Source organism: Peromyscus eremicus, chromosome 1, assembly GCF_949786415.1.
Source record: "Peromyscus eremicus chromosome 1, PerEre_H2_v1, whole genome shotgun sequence".
NCBI classification, from domain to species: Eukaryota; Metazoa; Chordata; class Mammalia; order Rodentia; family Cricetidae; genus Peromyscus; species Peromyscus eremicus.
The window spans coordinates 31047265-31068228 of record NC_081416.1 but is presented as its reverse complement, the minus strand read 5'-3'; the positions used below and the strand labels follow the sequence as shown (position 1 = coordinate 31068228).

At 40.8% G+C, this 20964-nt stretch overlaps 2 protein-coding genes across 3 annotated transcripts in view; one reads left to right on the top strand and one right to left on the bottom strand.

Annotated features, from left to right (window-relative positions):
* Positions 1-20964, bottom strand: part of Prkg1 (protein kinase cGMP-dependent 1) — a 1191370-nt gene that overhangs the window by 516397 nt on the left and 654009 nt on the right. The gene's annotated exons all lie outside the window — the stretch shown is intronic.
* Positions 5830-9591, top strand: Cstf2t (cleavage stimulation factor subunit 2 tau variant). Its single transcript, XM_059259025.1, has one exon. The coding sequence runs from the start codon at positions 6020-6022 to the stop codon at positions 7961-7963; it is 1944 nt and encodes a 647-aa protein (XP_059115008.1). The 5' UTR covers positions 5830-6019; the 3' UTR covers positions 7964-9591.

Genomic DNA, 20964 nt, shown 5'->3' with positions numbered 1-20964 from the left:
GAAGAGAACTGTGTAGTTCAGACATTTCTTTGAAGTTGGGTATTTGACTATTCTGGTCACAGAAAATAATAAGCAAGAATGGGGAGTTCTGCTTCTTGTCCAAGTAGTTCTGCCTTCCAATGATTGAATACCTAGGCTTGTCTGGCCATGCCTACTCAAAAGGAACCATGTAATGACAGCTTGAACATGGCCCTGCACTTCAAATAGGTAGTAGACCAAGGCAACGTTGGAGGAGTCTGTGCACTCCATCCATTGTCAAAGTTCACACAAGCCCATTTAATAAAAATGACTAAATGGAATTGTAGCTAACCAAATATTTGAAGAGAACATGGTTCATAAAAGAACCTCATAAACCTCATATGATTAGTAAACTCTCACTTAAGTGTCTATGGGATTGAGCCTGAAAATGATCCATTCTCAGCTACAAATGTGCATGCTTAGAACAACAAATGACTGTTATGTATCATAAAGTTGTCTGTATACACGTTTAAAATAATGTGATCTGCTGGGAGGTGGTGGTGCACGCCTTTAATGCCAGCACTCAGGAGGCAGAGGCAGGTGGATCTCTGTGAGTTTGAGGCTAGCCTGGTCTACAGAGTGAATTCCAAAACAGCTAGAGCTGTTACACAGAGAAACCTTGTCTCGAAAAACCATAAATAAATAAATAAATAAATCGATCTAACCACAGATCATTGGCTCATCAAATCCAGTCCTTTCAGTGATAAAAATGATGTATATCTCAAAACAGCATTAGAATAAGGAAGACTTGTACCTCTTTCCACTTAAAGCTCTGCTTTGCATACTACCATTATATAAAACTGCAGATTAATGATAAATGATAAAATAAATGTTAGTATTCTACACAACAATCCGACACAGGTGATAGTAGTCTCATTTGAAAGATGCCAAAGCGGGAGTAATGAGAAGTGATTTGTCCAAGAACGTAAGATTTCCTATCAGTCCAAGTCTAAGATTAAAGTCTTAAGTCAAATCTCCTTCATCCTACTACCTGTGAACACTGTTTGCATGGCATAGACTAAAGATCTAGACCCAAAATAAATGGTGCCCGTAAGCTGGCAGTTAATTCTGGTCCAGGCCCTTGCTTTTCTCATGCCTCATTTCCTTAACCTATCAATAGAATGCTGTTGGAATACACAACGTTTGGCTCCACTTGACTTGTAGCTGTGCAGTGGTATACTCTCAGAGCCCCAATTTATGTAATTTTTTTTCCAACACAAGTGAATCATAAGTGAATGGAATTTACTATTTACTTCCCTCTATGCTCTTTTCATATTAAGTGTATTACAAATTCGGGGAAACATCTCTCAGATCAGCTTAATTTGGGGCCTGAGAAATCCAGGCTCTGTTACAGAAATGAATTCATTACCTATGAGATTGCATACTTCTAAAAAGCCTTATGTGAGGTTTTGTGTTGGCCCTATCAGTTGAAAAAAGGAAACATTTTTTTTCCAACTAATTCAGTCTTTATACTTACAGTCCATCCGTTGCCATAGCACTGATTGTCGTATCAAAATTGCAATTAGTAACACTCAGAGGTAATCAGGAAAAAGGCCAATGGAGGCTGTGCCCAGGCCTCAGTAACCCATGACTACTAGATTAATTGAGCAATAGGAAGCTTAATTTCAAGAGACCCGGTTTCAGGCTGTAGCTTTGCCTCTTACTGTGTTTGCATGGGCCATTCGTCGAGTAGAATGATTATTTTCAAACTTGATTTTTTTTTTATTCAAGTGGCATGTGTAAAACTGTTGCCTGTGATAGTTAGAGAAACTCATTAAGATCTCTGTGCCCAATTCCAATTAGCTATTAATTGAGGCACTGTGACTACCTGACTCAAAGACACCTCTAATACATGGCCACCAAACTCATACTGCTGCTTTTAGTAGGAAAGACACGGAGATGAACATTGAAGAACCAGAACTTAAATGTGGTGGACTGGGAAGTGGGAAACGAAGGAATCATAAATAGAGAGGCAGTATGGGCTGAAGCCAGGGGGTAGAAAAGCCAACTGCATATGATGAAAAGTGAAGTGTATGGGTCGGCCAGAAAAAGCACACAGTGATGAGGGATGAGTAGCAAAAATGAAGCCACATCAGAGGGTGTTACACTAGGAAGGCCAGATGCCACACTTGGGTGGCAAGGATTGAAAGGGTAGCTCAGCTGGGAAGCCAATGTGAAGAGACTGGTGTTCCCGAGCCTCGGCCGTTAGTCTATGTTCATTTTCAGGAGAAAAAAAGAAGCCTGCTGACTCTACTATCACGGCTGTTTTCATGATTTAACTTTCTGAAATTTATGGCCACTAGCCATCTTAGCTTGCTTTTAGGTCATAAAAAATACAAAGTCTCAATTTCATCCCTTGGCCAATGGTAGCTGCTGCCTGAATGACTCCAGTGCTATTTATCTACATCAGACTGTGAACCATCTCTCAATACCACTTCTACCACGAAGGCTCCTTTAGGAATCTAGATCTTTCTAGATTGCTTTATTCCGTTTCTAGATACTTCCTCGTGTATCCAATTCTTAGAAAGAGTATCCTGGAAGAATTATTGGCCGAGGAATAAAATAATAGAAATAAAATGCAGGCCTGGCTGCAGCCCTTTACAACTTAGACTGTGTTATTTAATGCCACTTATTTCTTTCCAAGTTAAATGATTTTGTTAGTTCTCAAACTCCAAAGACACACTGAATTCAACAAATGAAATAACAGGAACTCCGCAGATTCAGCTTCACCCTGGGGTCCGAGGAGACACCGGCGAAAACTAAACAAAACACAGTATCTGCGCATGTCAGTCTATCTGCGTATGCACGATATGATCGTCTCCTGGTAGTGGAGTGGCTCTCCAACTACGGCCTGCGTTAATGTTACCTTCAGGCATCCGTAAAACGCATTTCTGTTATGAGAGATGTGGAAAACTTTCATTTTGGAGGTGTCTGTTTCCTGGTGGGTCTGATGCAACAGCACACAAATCTCACACAGAGAAATTGTTCCAACAGATCCGTTTTCACACTACTCTACTGACAGTGCCAGGAAAGGGATTTTGTTTTGTTTTGTTTTGTTTTTTTGAGACAGGGTTTCTCTGTAGTTTTGGTGCCTGTCCTGGATCTCAATCTGTAGACCAGGCTGGACACGAACTCACAGAGATTCACCTGGCTCTGCCCCCTGAGTGCTGGGATTAAAGGCGTGCGCCACCACCGCCCGACTAGGAAAGGTATTTATGAAATAAGAAATAATGAGGCAGAGGATCAACGGATAAAAAGACCTACATATTTCCTTCAGTTATTTTATGGATGCGAATCAAAATTCTACTAAAATGACAAATGAATTACTATCAACACAAAGGTCCAGATAAGGAATTGCTTGCATCCATGGGAAAAGGAATTATTTGTAACCTACAGGAAAGGGGAGGGACTAAGGAAATTTTTGTGGAGTGTTTTGGTTATTCTTTGAAAGACCAAGACAAATAAAAAAATGTCCCTAGTGATAAGGTTGAGGGCCTCAAGTCAATTCTCGGCATGAAGAGTAAAAAGTGCCTGAAACTATTCAAAATATTTTATGAATATATCTAGAATTGGTCTGCTTAATCTATAATGAGTGCTTTTAAAATTTTATTTAGTTATTTATCTTTTTAGGGTTTCATTGTGTAGTTATGATTAGCCTGGAACTAGATATGTAGAGCAGGCTGTCTGGGAAGTATCTCAAGGGCTGGGATTAAGGGTATGAGCCAGCATGCCAGTTTATGGTGACTCTTTGATTTAATATTTTACTACCACTTATAGACTCATAAAGACTGTAGTTTTAGCTGGGCGGTGGTGGCACACGCCTTTAATCCCAGCACTCGGGAGGCAGAGGCAGGCGGATCTCTGTGAGTTCGAGGCCAGCCTGGTGGTCTACAGAGTGAGATCCAGGAAAAGCATCAAAACTACACAGAGAAACCCTGTCTTGAAAAACCAAAAAAAAAAAAAAAAAAAAAAAAAAAAAAAAAAAAAATACAATGTTACATAAAATTTAATTTCTGGAAATAGCTAAAACCCTTTGGAGAGCGAGGTCTTACACATCCCAGGTTGGCTGCAACTCCGTATAGAGTCTGTGCTCTACACTCGCAATGAGGTAATTCCAGACTTGTGTGACCTCCCTGCTGTAAATACCACATTTTTTCCAGATCTGTCAGAGATTTGGGTGATTTCGTCGGTAATCCTGTTTGTTGAAAATGCCTATGTTTTTAGTTAAGGCATTTATTTTTTAGTATGACTGATAGACGGATGCGCAGAGCAGGAGTTTAAAAACCATTTCTACAATGGACTAAGCTGACAGTCTTTAACAGTGATAAGTGTGAAGGATAATCCCACAGGCTTCAGATGTTTTGTTTGATTGATGTGTTTTTCTCTGAAAATCAGTCAGGTAAGAACAAGGCTTGTGGTGCTTGCCTTTAATCCCAGCACACAGGGCACACAGGAGGACTACAAACTAGAGGATAGCTTGAACTACATACACAGCGAATTCCGAGCCAACCTGGGCTGAAGAGGAACCTTGCATTACGACAACAAAAATAATTTTAGTACACCTGATATCTTGACTTATTGAACAAATTGACAACCGAATATAAAAAACATGTTGCCAGGCAGTGCTGGTGCACGCCTTTAATCTCAGCACTGGGGAGGCATAGGCAGGGGGATCTCTGTGAGTTTGAGGCCAGCCTGATTTACATAATGAACTCCAGGACAGCCAGCAGTACATAGACTCCATCTCATAGAGAGAACTTGACTCAAAATAATAAAAATAAATAAAAATTTAAAAATCTCAGCTACCTAAATGTGTACAATAAAAGTTAAATAAGTTCAATTAATCCATACCATGCAGCCATACTTTTTAGTTAATTCCAATTTAGCATTAAAGTAGATTAATATTAGTAGAGAGGAATGACCACCGCAACTGCCTGCACACATGGAGAAAAACCTAAAAGGACCCTGCACCTATGACACTTTCAACAAGTCATAGCATGGGGCGGGGCTGCAGCTGACAGACGACGCTTTAGTTTGTCTTTATGAACATTAATTTTTTGTTTTGTTTTGTTTTGTTTTTGTTTTTCGAGACAGGGTTTCTCTGTGTAGCTTTGCGCCTTTCCTGGATCTCGCTTTGTAGACCAGGCTGGCCTCGAACTCAAAGATCCGCCTGCCTCTGCCTTCCGAGTGCTGAGATTAAAGGCGTGCACCACCACCGCCCGGCTAATTTTTTTAAAATGTTTTTTAAGGAGGTGTTTTAATTTGCTGTTGTTTTGTTTTTTGAGACAGGGTTTCTCTGTGTAGTTTTGGTGACTGTCCTGGATCTCACGCTCTAGACCAGTCTGGCCTTGAACTCACAGAGATCCGCCTGGCTCTGCCTCTTGAGTGCTGGGATTAAAGGCGTGCGCCACCACCGCCCGGGGAGGTGTTTTAATTTTAAAGGACAGATATATCAATGTTTTTACCTCATAACCTTAATATAATTTTAAATATTTCAAATATTCTATACTAAACGGAAGCAGCTGTGAAAACACAGGTATCAGAAATTAAGAAATTAAGCCTTAAATCAGCTTTCGTTTGGCGGTTTCCCGCTCGTCGAACGCAAAGAAAACCGCCCCAATCGTCCGGGAAAGCCGACGCTACCGGTTACTACAGTGAAGCCTGGGCGGCCATCTTTAATGTGGTCAGTTCTAATGCATCCGGTGACGGCAGGAAGAGGGGGCGGGACGCTTGAGAAATTTGACCAATAGGATCATGGAAAGGAAACACGCTGTCAGTAACTAGGCGCGGATCTAAGAGCGCGCGACCGGAGGCGGAAGGCGTTATATAAATCAGTCCGGTCGCAGGAAGCGGTTTCTGCGGCCTAGCGGAACTATGGACTTATAGCGCAACGGTTTCTGTCCGAAGTTTGGCATCCGCTTCCGTTACACAGCGGAAGTGTGGTTCGCCAGAGGACGACTCTTGGACGCATTTGCTCTCCGCTGTGTGCTCGGCCGGAATCATGTCGAGTTTGGCGGTGAGAGACCCAGCCATGGATCGGTCACTGCGTTCAGTGTTCGTGGGGAACATTCCGTATGAGGCGACGGAGGAGCAGCTGAAGGACATTTTCTCGGAGGTTGGTTCCGTTGTCAGTTTCCGTCTCGTATACGATAGAGAGACAGGAAAGCCCAAGGGTTATGGCTTCTGCGAGTACCAAGACCAGGAGACTGCGCTTAGTGCCATGCGGAACCTCAATGGGCGAGAGTTTAGTGGGAGAGCGCTTCGGGTGGACAATGCGGCCAGTGAAAAGAACAAGGAGGAGTTAAAGAGCTTAGGCCCGGCAGCGCCCATCATTGACTCACCCTATGGGGACCCTATTGATCCAGAAGATGCTCCAGAATCGATTACTAGAGCAGTCGCCAGCCTGCCCCCGGAGCAGATGTTCGAGCTGATGAAGCAGATGAAGTTGTGTGTCCAAAACAGTCACCAGGAAGCTCGAAACATGCTGCTTCAGAACCCGCAACTGGCGTATGCCCTGCTGCAGGCCCAAGTGGTGATGAGAATCATGGATCCAGAGATTGCACTGAAAATTCTGCATCGTAAGATACACGTCACACCACTGATTCCAGGCAAGTCTCAGCCTGGCCCGGGGCCTGGCCCTGGTGGTCCCGGCCCCAGCCCTGGCCCTGGCCCAGGTCCCGTTCCTGCCACTGCTCCTGGGCTCTGCCCCGGACCTAATGTTATGCTGAACCAACAGAATCCTCCAGCCCCTCAGCCTCAGCATTTGCCAAGAAGACCTGTGAAAGATATTCCTCCTCTGATGCAGACTTCTATACAGGGAGGAATTCCAGCTCCGGGGCCAATACCAGCCGCAGTTCCTGGACCTGGACCTGGTTCATTAACTCCAGGAGGAGCAATGCAGCCACAAGTTGGCATGCCAGTGGTTGGTCCAGTGCCCTTAGAGCGAGGACAAATGCAGATGTCAGATCCTAGACCTCCAATACCTCGTGGACCCATGCCTGCTGGTGGCATACCTCCTCGAGGACTCCTGGGAGATGCTCCAAATGACCCACGCGGAGGGACTTTGCTCTCAGTTACTGGAGAAGTGGAACCCAGAGGTTATATGGGTCCACCCCACCAGGGTCCCCCCATGCACCATGGTCATGACAGCCGTGGCCCTTCTTCGCATGATATGAGAGGAGGGCCATTAGCAGCAGATCCCAGAATGCTAATTGGAGAGCCCAGAGGTCCCATGATAGATCAAAGAGGTCTGCCTATGGATGGTAGAGGAGGAAGAGAGTCTCGAGGGATGGAGACTCGGCCCATGGAAACTGAAGTCTTGGAGTCACGAGGAATGGAGAGAAGAATGGAGACCTGTGCAATGGAAACCAGAGGGATGGAAGCAAGAGGCATGGATGCAAGAGGACTAGAGATGAGGGGCCCTGGCCCTAGTTCCAGAGGCCCGATGACTGGTGGAATCCAGGGTCCTGGTCCCATTAATATGGGGGCGGGTGGCCCTCAGGGACCTAGACAGGTTCCAAACATTGCAGGAGTGGGAAATCCTGCAGGTGGCATGCAGGGGGCAGGTATACAAGGAGCAGGGATGCAGGGAGCCGGTATACAAGGAGGAGGAATGCAAGGAGCAGGCATGCAAGGAGCGATGCAGGGGGCTGGCATGCAAGGAGGGATGCAGGGAGCAGGTATGCAAGGAGGGATGCAGGGAGCAGGCATGCAAGGAGGGATGCAGGGAGCAGGCATGCAAGGAGCGAGTAAGCAAGGTGGAGGCCAACCTAGCAGTTTTAGCCCTGGGCAAAGCCAGGTAACTCCACAAGATCAAGAAAAAGCAGCTTTGATCATGCAGGTTCTTCAGCTAACTGCAGACCAGATTGCCATGCTGCCTCCTGAGCAAAGGCAGAGTATCTTGATTCTAAAGGAACAAATCCAGAAGTCCACTGGTGCTTCCTGAAAGGTTTTTGATTAGGAAGTCCTTAGTTATTCCTTCAGTGTTTATTGTGTGGCATGAAGGGGGTGCAAAAAGCTGTCTTCTGTGTTCCCATACTTAATGATTTAAGGTTCCCTTCTTCCTGGGCCCTAAGTCTTATTTCTAGCCTTTTCACTTTCTGTTTTTCTTCCCTTTGTGATTGAGGGTAGGGGGTGGAAGGAGTGGGCCTGTTCACTTCGTCACTGTTACTCTACTGGGGACCTTGAAAATGACTGCATCCTACCAAATAAGGTGGTGAGGAAGATACAGCAATAGTAACATGTCTGCACTTTGTTAACTGCATTTTAAATATGAAATAAACTGTGGGAACTACATAAAAATTGAAAGTGGCCTGTTACAGTATTGATGTACTAAGATAGTTTAAAGATTTTTGGTTGTATATTGAACTGAATGTCAAAATGTGAAGATACACTTTTTGGTAAACCAAAATACTAATTCTGTTTTGAAGACAATAGAGTACTGACTGTATTAAGGTTAACGTTTTAGTTATTTTCTACTATTTTGAAATATTAGAGCTAACAGTCTGTGGTAAAATTTGTAGCAATGGAGTAGTTTTTTAAAAGTTCTGTTATCGGAAACCTCAGGATGATGATTCATTGATCTAACTCTTATGAGACCGTTAATACCCCTTTCCTGGTCCCAGCTGTGGTGATTTTGCAGTTGTAGTGTCAGGTGAGTTACTTAAAGTCTTCTGGTGAGGCTCAAGTAATTGCTTAATATATATCTCAAAAAAATTCTTAAGCCCCAAGTCTGGTTGTGAGTAATTTTCTGACATTGAAGAATCAGCAGACATAGGGTTGGCCTTTCTTGAATAGTGGTTTCATTCAGTAAAGCTGCCAAGTTCTCGATAAACCATTTTCCATACGTAGATGCAAACCATTTGGTTGACAGGAAGTTAGAAATCTTCATCTTGACATTTTCACATGTCTTACAGTTTGATTACTTTCATAAACTACTTTTCTATAATCATCTTACTAGAACTGAGATCCAAGTAGACTTGACAACTCTGCTCAGTTAATATTTTATTTCTTAGATAAAAGCCATTTGGTCATAATATACATTCCTACAAGATATATTTTAAAATAAGGAATGTGGAGTTTAATATGTTTCCTTTAGAGCTACTATCTTATTTTTTAGCTTTGAGTGTATGACACCTAGACATTGTGTCATATCCAGTTAATCAAAGAAGCACAAAGCTCCCCATGACCAAGTGACCTTCCTCTGTGGGTTGATAAACATCCAGCTACAGAGGGAAGAGTGGCCTTAGGGAGAGAGCTGACACAGGGGCTGTTTTCCCCTGCAAAGTTTCTGCATTTTAAGTGTACAAAGTTTTCACCCTAGGCTAGTTTCCTACGAGGATTTAGTTCTTTTGTGATAGTGTTGAGCTTCCTGTGTTCCCTCTGCCTCCCCTGTCCTGGACTAGATTAGTGTTCTCTACCTTTGTGCTAGTTCTGGCTAATTCCAATTGCTTGTTTCTTTTGATATTGTGGTTGCTAGCCCCAAACTTCTCACTGACTAATCTTCCAGTCTTTGTTATAAGAAAATCTCTGCACTGTTTAATGAAGCTTAAATAAAAAAGGTTGTATAATTAAGGTATTTTGTATGTTTAATTTCATTTAATACATTTGAGAATACCTGTTTTAAAGAGATATATATATAATGAAAAAAAGCAAAATAAGGAAATTGGTGGAAGTCCCTTTAATTATTGTCTGTGTGGTTCAACAGCTGGAATACTGTGAAGATTCTGCCACTCCTGTGTGATCAGGGGCGGCATTCAGGTGGTACCTTGCACATTAGATATTGATGTCTTTCTTTGAATAGTGTTCCAGGAACACCTTTCAGCTGTCTTAAGCAATGACAGCATTTGTTTTACTATAAAGTACTATGTTCACTCTACCCACAGCCCCCAACTTGTACTTATAGTAGACAGCAAATAGGGGACATGAGAAGTGCCTTACTCATTCTTGTATTTGCTATAGTAAAAGAAACAGATGAAAAGGGTGGGTAAAACATCCAGTTTTAGTTGAAAAAATCTTTTGTCATTAAGAATAAGTTTAGCCGGGCGGTGGTGGTGCACGCCTTTAATCCCAGCACTCGGGAGGCAGAGCCAGGCGGATCTCTGTGAGTTCGAGGCCAGCCTGGGCTACCAAGTGAGTTCCAGGAAAGGTGCAAAGCTACACAGAGAAACCCTGTCTCGGGGGGAAAAAAAAAAAAAAAAAAAAAAAAAAGAATAAGTTTATCTCTGGGCAGCGGCGCACATCTTTAATCCCAGCACAGAGAAACCCTGTCTTGAAAAACCAAAAAAGAAAAGAGTAAGCTTATCCCCAAAGAACTGAGATCATCACAAAACCAGTGAATTATAACACGGGTTGGGGATTTAGCGCAAGGCCCTGGGTTCAGTCCTCAGCTCTGGGGGTGGGGTGGGGGGTGGAGAAGATACAAATTAGAATAAAGTGCCTGTAATCTCTAAAGGGAGGTGGAGGCACGAGAACAAGGAGTTTATGGCGATCTAGGGCCACTTTAGTGCCTATATCAGAAAAAACAAAAAACCCTTAAAATCAATTCAAAATGAAAAGCAATCACCTTTACTATGAGAAGACAAAATAGTTTTCATTTCTAATTAACAACTTACAGATTCTGGTATTAAAAAAGTAAAGGGTTTTGATTCATTTATAGGAGAATAATTCAAACTATCTGGCACACAAATATGTTCACAGTACCTGCTGAAGGTGTTGGACTGTAATACTGATAACCTTTTCCTTCCCCCATTACTGATAAGCAAGTGGATTTTCTAGGGTTTCTGATTTGAGATAGAAGATATACACTGATGTGGAACTGGGGAAGGTAGGCTAGTTTAAGTGAGGTTGTATATGACAGGAATTTTAGTGGAGGGAAAGCATTTCTTAAAGTGTGTATCACAGCTTGCAATACTTCGTACCATGACTGGACATTAAGAAAGCCTACAGAACCTCATTCCCTATGGTGTGTCAGGTCTTAGGACAATAATGGCAGTCGATGTCGGAGTCTTCTCACTAAGAATGTCTCTAAACAGACTTCTGTGGTTGAAGTATGTTTCTCTGATGGGGCATTATCAAGAATACAATCATTTATATAAGGACATTATTAATACATTATTAATATTGATTATTAAAATTATTAAAGCTATGTCAATAATAAGTACTATTTAAGTATACAGTATTGGTTTATAGTATGCTTATATATTTATTTTAGATCTAATAATAAGACCTTTTAATGCTTTTAATGTGTGTTTATGCACTCAAAAGTTTGCTTGCTTGAAATTCGTTTTGAGACAAGGTCACGCTATCAAAAAGTAAAAAGAAACACACCAGGTACTTTGTAAATACTATGGTAAGATTACTCAAATAGTTACCAGCTTCATAGGAAAATATTTCTTTATAACTGACTTGATTTAAGCCTTAAGGGTAGGTAAATATTCAGTAGGTTGAATAAAATACACTAAATCTTTGACTATAGTTAATTTTGTGTAATTCAATATGTGTAATATTTATAGACATTTAGAATGAACAGATTGTCAAAAAATAGATTTTTTTTTTTTTATCTGCTAAGTTAATGATTCGTTGTCTGCCTTGGAAGTAGAATGGATAATCTTATGGGCACAGAGAAATGAAAACAGTTTCCTCCAAACCATTGTGTCTCTCCTAATTAACTGTTTTAAGTCAGAATTCTTTACATTCTTTACATGAAAAATACTCTGCAATAATTCTGCAAAAGTGTACGAACCATTTCTGCACACACCTCTTCTTAACTGCCTGCAGTTAACATGAAGCGACTTGTACCAATTTCAGAATCCACTTACATGCTTCATGTGGACTTTAATGAAAAGGTCCCAAATTAATCTTCCTCAGAAAAAAAATTAATTTGCAATAACTCAGTTTTCAATTCCCTTTGTCTTAAGCATTAGCTGTAATAGCATTTGAAATGTGTATCAATTTAAAAAATAGCACAGTTGAGTTAATGTAATGGGACTTTATCGGCTTTGCATAGCGCATTAACATTCATAAAATAATACTTTATATCCTAAGAGTCACACTGTCTCACATGTTAGATCACTATAGTACCATACAGCATGACTAAAAATATTGGCAGAATGAAACAATAAATTGCCTATTGGAGAATTTACTCTCTTCTTTAAGCCTATACCTGAAATGATTTCATCTTTAGGCAGTGGTGAGAGGAAAAGTTCTCTGCCTCATCTCTTTCCAGCAACAAAGAAAATATGCTGTTGGAACTTCTAGAATAGTTATTAAGTTTACTAACAAAATTTTGTCTTTAAATATCTTCAGTCAAGGACTTCTGACAATACTTAATTTTGGGCAGAGCCGAAATTGCTCATTTGGGAGAGCATTAGACTGAAGATCTGAAGGTTTCTAGTTCGATCCTGGGTTTTGGCAACATAGACCAATGTTTAGCAGGGCGGTGGTGGCCACGCCTTTAACCTCAGCACTTGGGAGGCTGAGCCAGGCGTATCTCTGTGAGTTCGAGGCCAGCCTGGTCTACAGAGTGAGATCCAGGACAGGCACCAAAACTACACAGAGAAACCTTGCCTCGAAAAATTAAGGAGTGTTACCTTCTCTGAACACCACTTAAATATTTAATAGGATTGAGCTGTATTCTTCCAACCTTTTATAGAGCATGTTGACTTATGACTGCCATTAATGAGCTACTACTCATTATTCTTGTGTCATAGTTATGTCAACTATGTTTGGCCCCAATCTTCTATTAATTTTATTTGTTACTATAATATACAGATGTGAAGCCATGCTGTGGTGGTGCATGCTAATTTAATCCCAGCACTCAGGAGGCTTAGGCAGGCAGATCTCTGAGTTTCAGGCCAGCCTGATCTACTGAGCACATGCCTTTAATCCTAATACTCAGGAGGCAATGGCAGGCACATGGATCAGTGAGCTCAAGGCCAGCCTGGTCTACATAGTATGGCTCTCTCAAAACAAAAACAACAACAAAAAAATTGCTTCAAACATATTAGGATAAATATTCAAATCTTTTAATCCATTCATTCCTCATTTCAAGTGAAAGGAAGTTTGAAGTTTTAACAAATCATGTCATGACAGTTTCCTCAGGAATTTTTCAGATAATGAAAGGGAAAAGATCCTCAGGAAATCTTAGGCTTGGTGCTGCTAATCATCAGCCCTCTGTCTCCATAGGGATCACTCAGGAAAGACAGCAGCTTGTCACCTCTCTGGTCCTCCTCCCTCCTGCTCTCCCTGGGGTTAAATACTCAAGCAAACTGGATGTACTTTAATCTCTCCCTAATTAAAGTGGTTCTTGAACCAGCAGCGTAGGTATCACCTGGGAGCCTGTTAGAAACGAAGAATCTTGTGTTGTACCTCAAACCTGCTGAGTCAGAATTTACATTTTAATAAAGTCTTCAGGGACACAGAGCCAAAAGTTTCCTTGTCAAAATCCTGCCTAAGCATAACTCTTAAATAATAATATTGAAAACAAAGTACCTTAAAGACTACTATTTTGAAAAATAGGCGGATGCTTTAATTTACCCCATAACACAGAAGATCAAAACTGGCTGGGTGGAACAGGAGGAAGCCTTACCCAATCTGAAAACTATATAAGAGGAAGTACTTCAGCTGCAGGCCATATGGAACAATGGAGCACATGAACAGAAGTCCTGTTTGTAAACACTGGCCCTGATGAAAAACCTAATATACAATGCCACAGTTGAAGTTGTTTGGGGAAGACACTTGAGTATATTCAGTCAAGGTACATGAGCCTCTCATTTTTCTCCTGAGCAAACGGGAAGTTGTATAAAATCTGATGGAAATAATACTTTTATATTTTATTACATGTGAAAATATTACACGTGAAAAACTGTAATAGATATGTCTCTCCTTGGGATAGATGACACTTTTCATATAAATCATTATTTCATAATACCTTAATTTTTCTCCACTCCTGAAAGTCTTTTTTTTTTTTTCTTTTCTGTGTAGTTTTGCACCTTTCCTGGAACTAACTTGGTAGCCCAGGCTGGCCTCGAACTCACAGAGACCTGCCTGGCTCTGCCTCCTGAGTGCTGGGATTAAAGGCGTGCGCCACCTGGCCACTTCACTGCCCGGCCACTCCTGCAAGTCTTACTGGTAAGATAAACTACCCACAAGAATGCTGACTTTGCTGGGTGGTGGTGGTGCACGCTTTTAATTCCAGCACTCGGGAGGTAGAGCCAGGAGGATCTCTGTGAGTTCGAGGCCAGCCTGGTCTACAGAGCGAGATCCAGGACAGTCACCAAAACTACACAGAGAAAAACTCTGTCTCGAAAAACAAACAAACAAACAAACAAAAGAATGCTGACTTTACCTTACCTATATGACACTTTCTTTGGTAAATATATCTTCTAGAGAACCAGGAATATTTCCTAGGAATGTCTCACATACCATATCCTTTAGGGATTCTTAAAAGTATAAGGTCTTTTTGCTTATGATTCAGTGAGAATTAACCCCTGGCAGAATTCTATTACAAAACCCATTGCCAACTGCAGTAAGCATTCTGAAGTCACAAAAGGAGAGGGCCCAAAAAGCAAGAACCATCAAAGGATCTGTCTAGTATCAGTAATCGTCTCAAAACTCTATGCTGCAAATAGTGCCTTTCAGGGTAGTCTTTGAATCTTAGAAAATTAAGGGTATAAGTGAACCAAATCAACATTTGAAAATTAAGCAAATTAGGCAGGCTTTGATTTTCCTCAAGGGAAAGTTTGCATTGAGTTTAAGTGGTTGAGCTTAAAACCTTTCCAGCAAATAATTTTAATTCAAAGCAACATCTAGGTGCTGATGTCAGAACCCCTTGGTGAGGATGTGAAGTTGACCTGGGAGCGTGGGACTCACCCCTGCTCATACCTGTCAGACTTTGAGTATTCCAGAACTAACCTAGGGTTTTAAAAGTTTGCCTAAACCAATTTGTTAGATTCGAATTTTGAGAGAAGTGTGGTGGTGGTCGTCATGATCTTTAATTGATGGAATCAAGATGTAGTGCTAGAAGGAGCCTCTTCAACAACTTCCTGGCATGCTTTTAGAAGAGGTAGGCAGTTGTTTTCACCGTTATAGCTGTACAGAAATTCGTTGACTCTGAAGGGAACTGGAAGTGCTTTTTCAGGGAAGACATACAGTGTTACAAAGTGAGCTTGGTCTCCATCTGCATTCAAATTCTGCCTCTAGCATGTAGTACTTATGTGACTCATTTCAGTGCCTTGAGATTCTGCACACTAGGATAATTAGCACCTACTGTAGTTGTGATGGCTGATAATGCACTGTCCACCATGCCTCATATGCTCTCAATGTGTGGTATGCGATAGCTTTTGCTCTTATCACACACACACACACACACACACACACACACACACACACACACACACACACAATGTGGAATTGGAAGGCATAAAAGCAACATGAAATTTAAGCCAGATCTTTTTTTGTTTCTCTGGATTTTGAAAGACAAAGATCCACAGGCATGAAAAAATCAGCACAACTTATTTCCACCTCAAGACTGAACAACAGCAGCAAAGAACAAACAAAACGAAACACTCTAGGGACCAGCCCTCAAAAGAGGAAAAGATAGATTTAGCTTAAAAAAAAAAAAAAAAAAAAAACAGAGAGGGCAGCAGGGTATTTGAAACCAAAGCAGAATGTCTAGTGTTTGGGGTGAGGCTTAGGAACAAAGCTACCAACTCTCCATACCCCTTTACTTACGCAGTAAAACTGTATTCTGTACAAGAAGAAAAGCAACTCGGAGTTAACAAGGGTGAAGGCAATCTGATGAGGAAAACCCTTCTGGCAGCCGACTCTGACCTAAGACGTTCCAAGCCCCTGCAATCTTGCTTTAGACAAGCCAATAGAAATAGAATCACGATTTTATCTAGCTTGAGCTCTCCTGGCTTATTTATTTCTCCTTCTTATAGCTTTATCCACACAATAGAAGACAGATTTTCTAAAGTATGTTTCCTTTGTCCAAGGCAAACTTTAATAACCCTATAACAAAGTTTGAGGAAGTGTTTGTCTTTATTATAACATTGATTATAGGGTGCAGGTGTCTTCGATGATGCTTTTGTTGAGCTCAGTGTGACATTTGTTCATCCCTCCCTGCTTTCACTGTAGAGTGACATAAATGGTAAGTCTTTAGAATAAATGGGTCAAAAATGATGGTTCTGTTAATCTTCATTTAGTGGCTTGTAGTTCACACATAACTATGTTTCCAAACCAGACTTGAGGACATAGTCCTACAAATTTAGATGCATTGGAAAAAAGATTTTATAACATACTTACAGGTTCAAGTGAAGACTTTTAAAGTAACATAAATCCTGTATTTATGCTTTTTTTGTAAACTGTAACTCAAAGCTACAAAAATCCTAAATTACATTAAAACCCAGATATTATTTATTTAGTGGAATTTCAGCTTCATTTAGGATTTCTTAGTAAGCATAATTTTCTTTAACAATAACAACATTAATTTAATATGTACTTTTCATCTTTATAAGAAGACATGTAAAACCAGTCACTATTTTGGAGAGTATTCACTTTCTTTCTTTTTCTTTTCTTTTCTTTCTTTCTTTTTTTTTTTTTTTTTGGTTTTTCAAGGCAGGGTTTCTCTGTGTAGCTTTGGAGCTTGTCCTGGAACTCACTCTGTAGCCCAGGCTGGCCTTAAACTCACAGAGATCCGCCTGGCTCTGCCTCCCAAGCGCTGGGATTCAAGGCATGCACCACCACTGCCCTGCTGAGTATTCACTTTCAACTATTGCATTTCTCCATAAATTTTTACTTATAAAGAAGGCAAAGAAGATACACTCCCAGTTTTAAACATGTCACTATATAATTAATTTAAATGTAATATTATACATCTGTGCTTATGCTATGACAGCACTAACTACATGTAGTTATTGATAGCTCAAACTGTTACTAGTAAAGATTAAGAACTAAATTGTTAAAATATTCTAATTTAATTAATAAATTAGTTGCTACACATGACCAGTATCTACCTTAGTGCACAGTACAGATATGAAAGACAGAAGTTACCTTATGTCTGGAAATCATTTAGGTAGTTGTTTAAAATCTTAGATGTGGGATGGGGGGGTCTAGAGAGATGGCTCAGTGGTTTAAGAGTGCATATTGCTCTTGCAGAGAACTCCAGTTTACAGTACTAACATCAGGTACCTTACAACTGCTTGTAACTCCAGCTTTTTATGATCTGACACCCTCTTCTGGCCTCTGAAGACGTCTGTCCTCATGAGCACATACCCCCACGCATGTATACACATAATAAAAAAAATGAAGATAAATCATTTTTAAAAGTCTTAGATGGGCCAGCCACCTAAACAAGTCCATCACTAATTACACTAGCAACAATACTAAAACTGGTGGTCAGTTCCTACTCCCCATGTCCTTGATAAATAACATATCATCTCATTTCCAATAGATTCCTAAATGATATGTAGCACACAAAAAGCAAAAGGGAAAGATACAATTAGCTCATTGTATTCATTTTTCATCTAGCAGTTACCTGATGACCACCACATGATATCCTGAGTAAGTAGAAAACCCCAAATAGATCCTGCTCTTACCAACTCTATGTTTATCCAATGCTTGCTTTGTCCTGTGTACTCTGAGCACATGTATGACATGGAAGCAGAAAGGGAACTATTCGTGTGGAGAAAGGAGAGCAGTAAGAGTGGGAAAGAAGGATTCAGAGAAGTGCCAGGGTGGAGCTATGAATATAAGCAAATATAATCGCATTCATATATAATAATTCCATAATTTTTATAGGCAGCACACAAGAACTTAATTTAAAGCCTATAATGTTTTAAAAGGCATGAAAAAATAAAACAAGTCTACTTGCAAATCAAGCTCTTTTGTATAGAGATTCTCGACTTGGAAATGCATGTAAAATGTTCGTGTTACAAGTTCAGATTCTCAGCTGGGGCACAGCAGCAAGAGTCAGTTAATTATAGGAGATCTTAATACCAAAGCTCTGTCTTCACCCTTGTGTTTCTAAGCAAGAACAAAATACCTGGCTTATGCCACGTGCTTAATAAATACTTCTTAATATTTACAAATGTTTTGTATAAACGAATGCATAATGAAAATAAGACAGAAGAATTAAGAGCCAATTTCAATAATTTATCAAGATAGTGCCTGAAGACCTCGGGTGATTGGTTTATCTTGGTGGTCAACTTAATACACCTGGGAAACACAAATTTCAATTGAAGAATTGCCTCCATCCCATAGCCTTGTGGCTCTATCTGTGAGACACTTTTGAATGCTGATTAAAGTAGGATGGCCCAACCTACTGTGGGTGGTACTAGCCCTAGGCCGTTGGACATGTGCTGATAAGCAAAGCAGCAGCACAAGCCTGGGAACAAGCCTGTCCATCCCGTTCCTGTGAGAAACTTTCTACTTCAAGCTCCTGCCATCAGATCCCCCACCCCACTCCCCTTGCTTCCCTCGATGATGGACTGTAACCTGTAAGACGAAGTAGACTTCTCCCTAAGCTGCTTTTGGCCATGGTGTTTATCACAGCGACAGAAAGCAAAGCAGGACACCCCAGTACATTGTATCTCAAGATGATGCCTGCTGTTCATCCTAAGACCCTTGGGTAGATGGTGTGAAATTTCCAGTCCCTGTATACTTCAACCCCACCAGATATTTGTCTCTGCCCTTTCTGGGGCTCCAGGGTCACGTGCCTAAAGTTTGAATCAGCTCCCTGAAATAAAACATTTATCTGTGGAAAGCTTTCTTTTCTGGGGAACATCAAACAAATAGAACAATGAAATCTATGGATCTCCTCTCTTCGTCTTTTCTTGTTTGTTTGTTTGTTTGTTTGTTTGTTTGTTTGTTTTTGAGACAGGGTTTCTCTGAGTAGCTCTGACTGGCTTGGAACTCGGAGATCTGTCTGCCTCTGCCTTGCTGGGATTAAAGGCATGAGTCATTACGTCAACTGGATCTCCTTTCTTAAAGAACATTAATTAACCTTGATCCTTTATCACCTGGAATAGAAATAAGTCGAATACAACTAGGCTCTAATAGGCTACCTATCAATATTCGCTGTGGGTTCCTAAAGAACAAGAATCTCTGGACCCCAGAGATGCCAACTCAATATAGGGTGGCTACATTGGTTTGAAACTCTAATCCCAGCCATGCTTAAACATTAGAGATCTGAATGTCCCAAATGGCTTCTGTTTGCTCAGATAGAAGGTAAGAACTATACACAGTCTGCCTATTTGGAGTGGAAACCATCCCAGATACTCCCCTGCAGTGGCTTCTCTTGCTAGCTGCTTGCAGGGAACCCCAAAGAACAGTTTGTGAGGCTACTTGCACACCTGCTGCCCTTCAGATTTGCTAATGACTACTTTCCAGGGAAGGTTTGAGATTCTGCTGAAAAGGTTAGACCTCTTCCTCCCAGAATCAACTCGCTCTTCATTTTCTAATGGCTGACAAACCTTTATGGTAAATATGCTCACAGTGAGAATAAAAGACGACTTTTTCAACTTTAACTTAACAACACTCTTTCTTTCCCTCCTCCTCCCTCCTCCTCCCACCCACCCACCCTCTTTTTCTTCCTTCACCAGGAAGAGCTTGACATTCCTCTGTATTCCATTCTGCAAGTATTAAGGTCATTTTTTTTTTCCAGACTGACCCACAAAGTGAGTGCCTGTCTGAACACAAATGGGAAATGAAACCCAATTCTCCCCCAGTAACTGGCATTATCTTGGAATATATTCACACACAAATTAATCTGATTATAAATGGCATGGACTACTGGAGAACAAGAATTAAAGTTACAGCCATATGAGACTTTCTTGTTGCTTGCTTATAGTCGCTGGTTTGGTATTTAAGGTGCAGAATTCTTACAGGTGTGTGTGTGTGTGTGTGTGTGTGTGTGTGTGTGTGTGTGTGTGAAAGAGAGAGAGAGAGAGAGAGAGAGAGAGAGAGAGAGAGAGAGAGAGAGGTTGTAATCTGAACCAAATAATTCTGAAAAGGCAACTACATCTTTTTACAAAACTAACATACAAACACCAAACCTTATATATTGTATATTTGTATCATTTGGCACATGTATCAAGTCACCTTAATTTTAAATGCAAATAGATGAATTTAAGAGGTCTGGTCTACAAGAATGAGAGCAAACATGAATGGAATAAAAGAAATGTACAAAAGTGTTCGTAGCAATGTAGCAGCCCAGATGTCCATGTACAGCAGGGTGGATACACTGTGGTATATCCAAGCAGGCAGTATTGGACACCAATACAAATGAAGAAAGGTAACTGTGTTCAGCAGTGTGGTTGTGGCATAGACTTAACGAACTAAAGAAGCCAGGCATAGAGACCTCATACTGTATGATTTCATTCCAAAAGCAGAACAAAGTGATCTAAAATAGAAGCAATTGGAGCTTTGGATATTTCTAAGGAAAAATCACTGGAATTAACCCAGAGACTTGGAAGGGGTCTTAAAGGGGGCAGAGCTTACACAAGTGCACTTGCTTGTGATACTTGCTTGTGATATTCATTGTGGTTGGAATGCTTTCCAGGACCTTATACTTTAATAGAAGGGTTGAATAATTGCTTTGAAGTTCACTTATTTAAGGATGATCATTTAATTACATTAGGCCCCAATAGGTGCCAGGATATAAAAAGAGAGAATAGGCAACTTAGATTAATGAGACACCAACTATCACTTTATACTATGTGTTGTCACATAGATCTTAGTGAATGGTTTTTGGTGACTATAAAGCACAACAGTGCTTAGTGGGAAAAAAAGTGTTTGTCACAGCATTCAATCATCAACATGCAAAGTGTACTTCAGCAGACAATGACGCTGTTCAGGGAAATGAAAATACGATCTATAATGATACGTTCAGTGAGAGAGGTACCTTGGCAGGTTTGGAGCCAAGGTGCCCCACGGCAGGTGAGAGAC

Coding starts and splice junctions, on each gene's coding strand:
- Cstf2t (XM_059259025.1), top strand. CDS start 6,020: ATGTCGAGTTTGGCGGTGAGAGACCCAGCCATGGATCGGTCACTGCGT.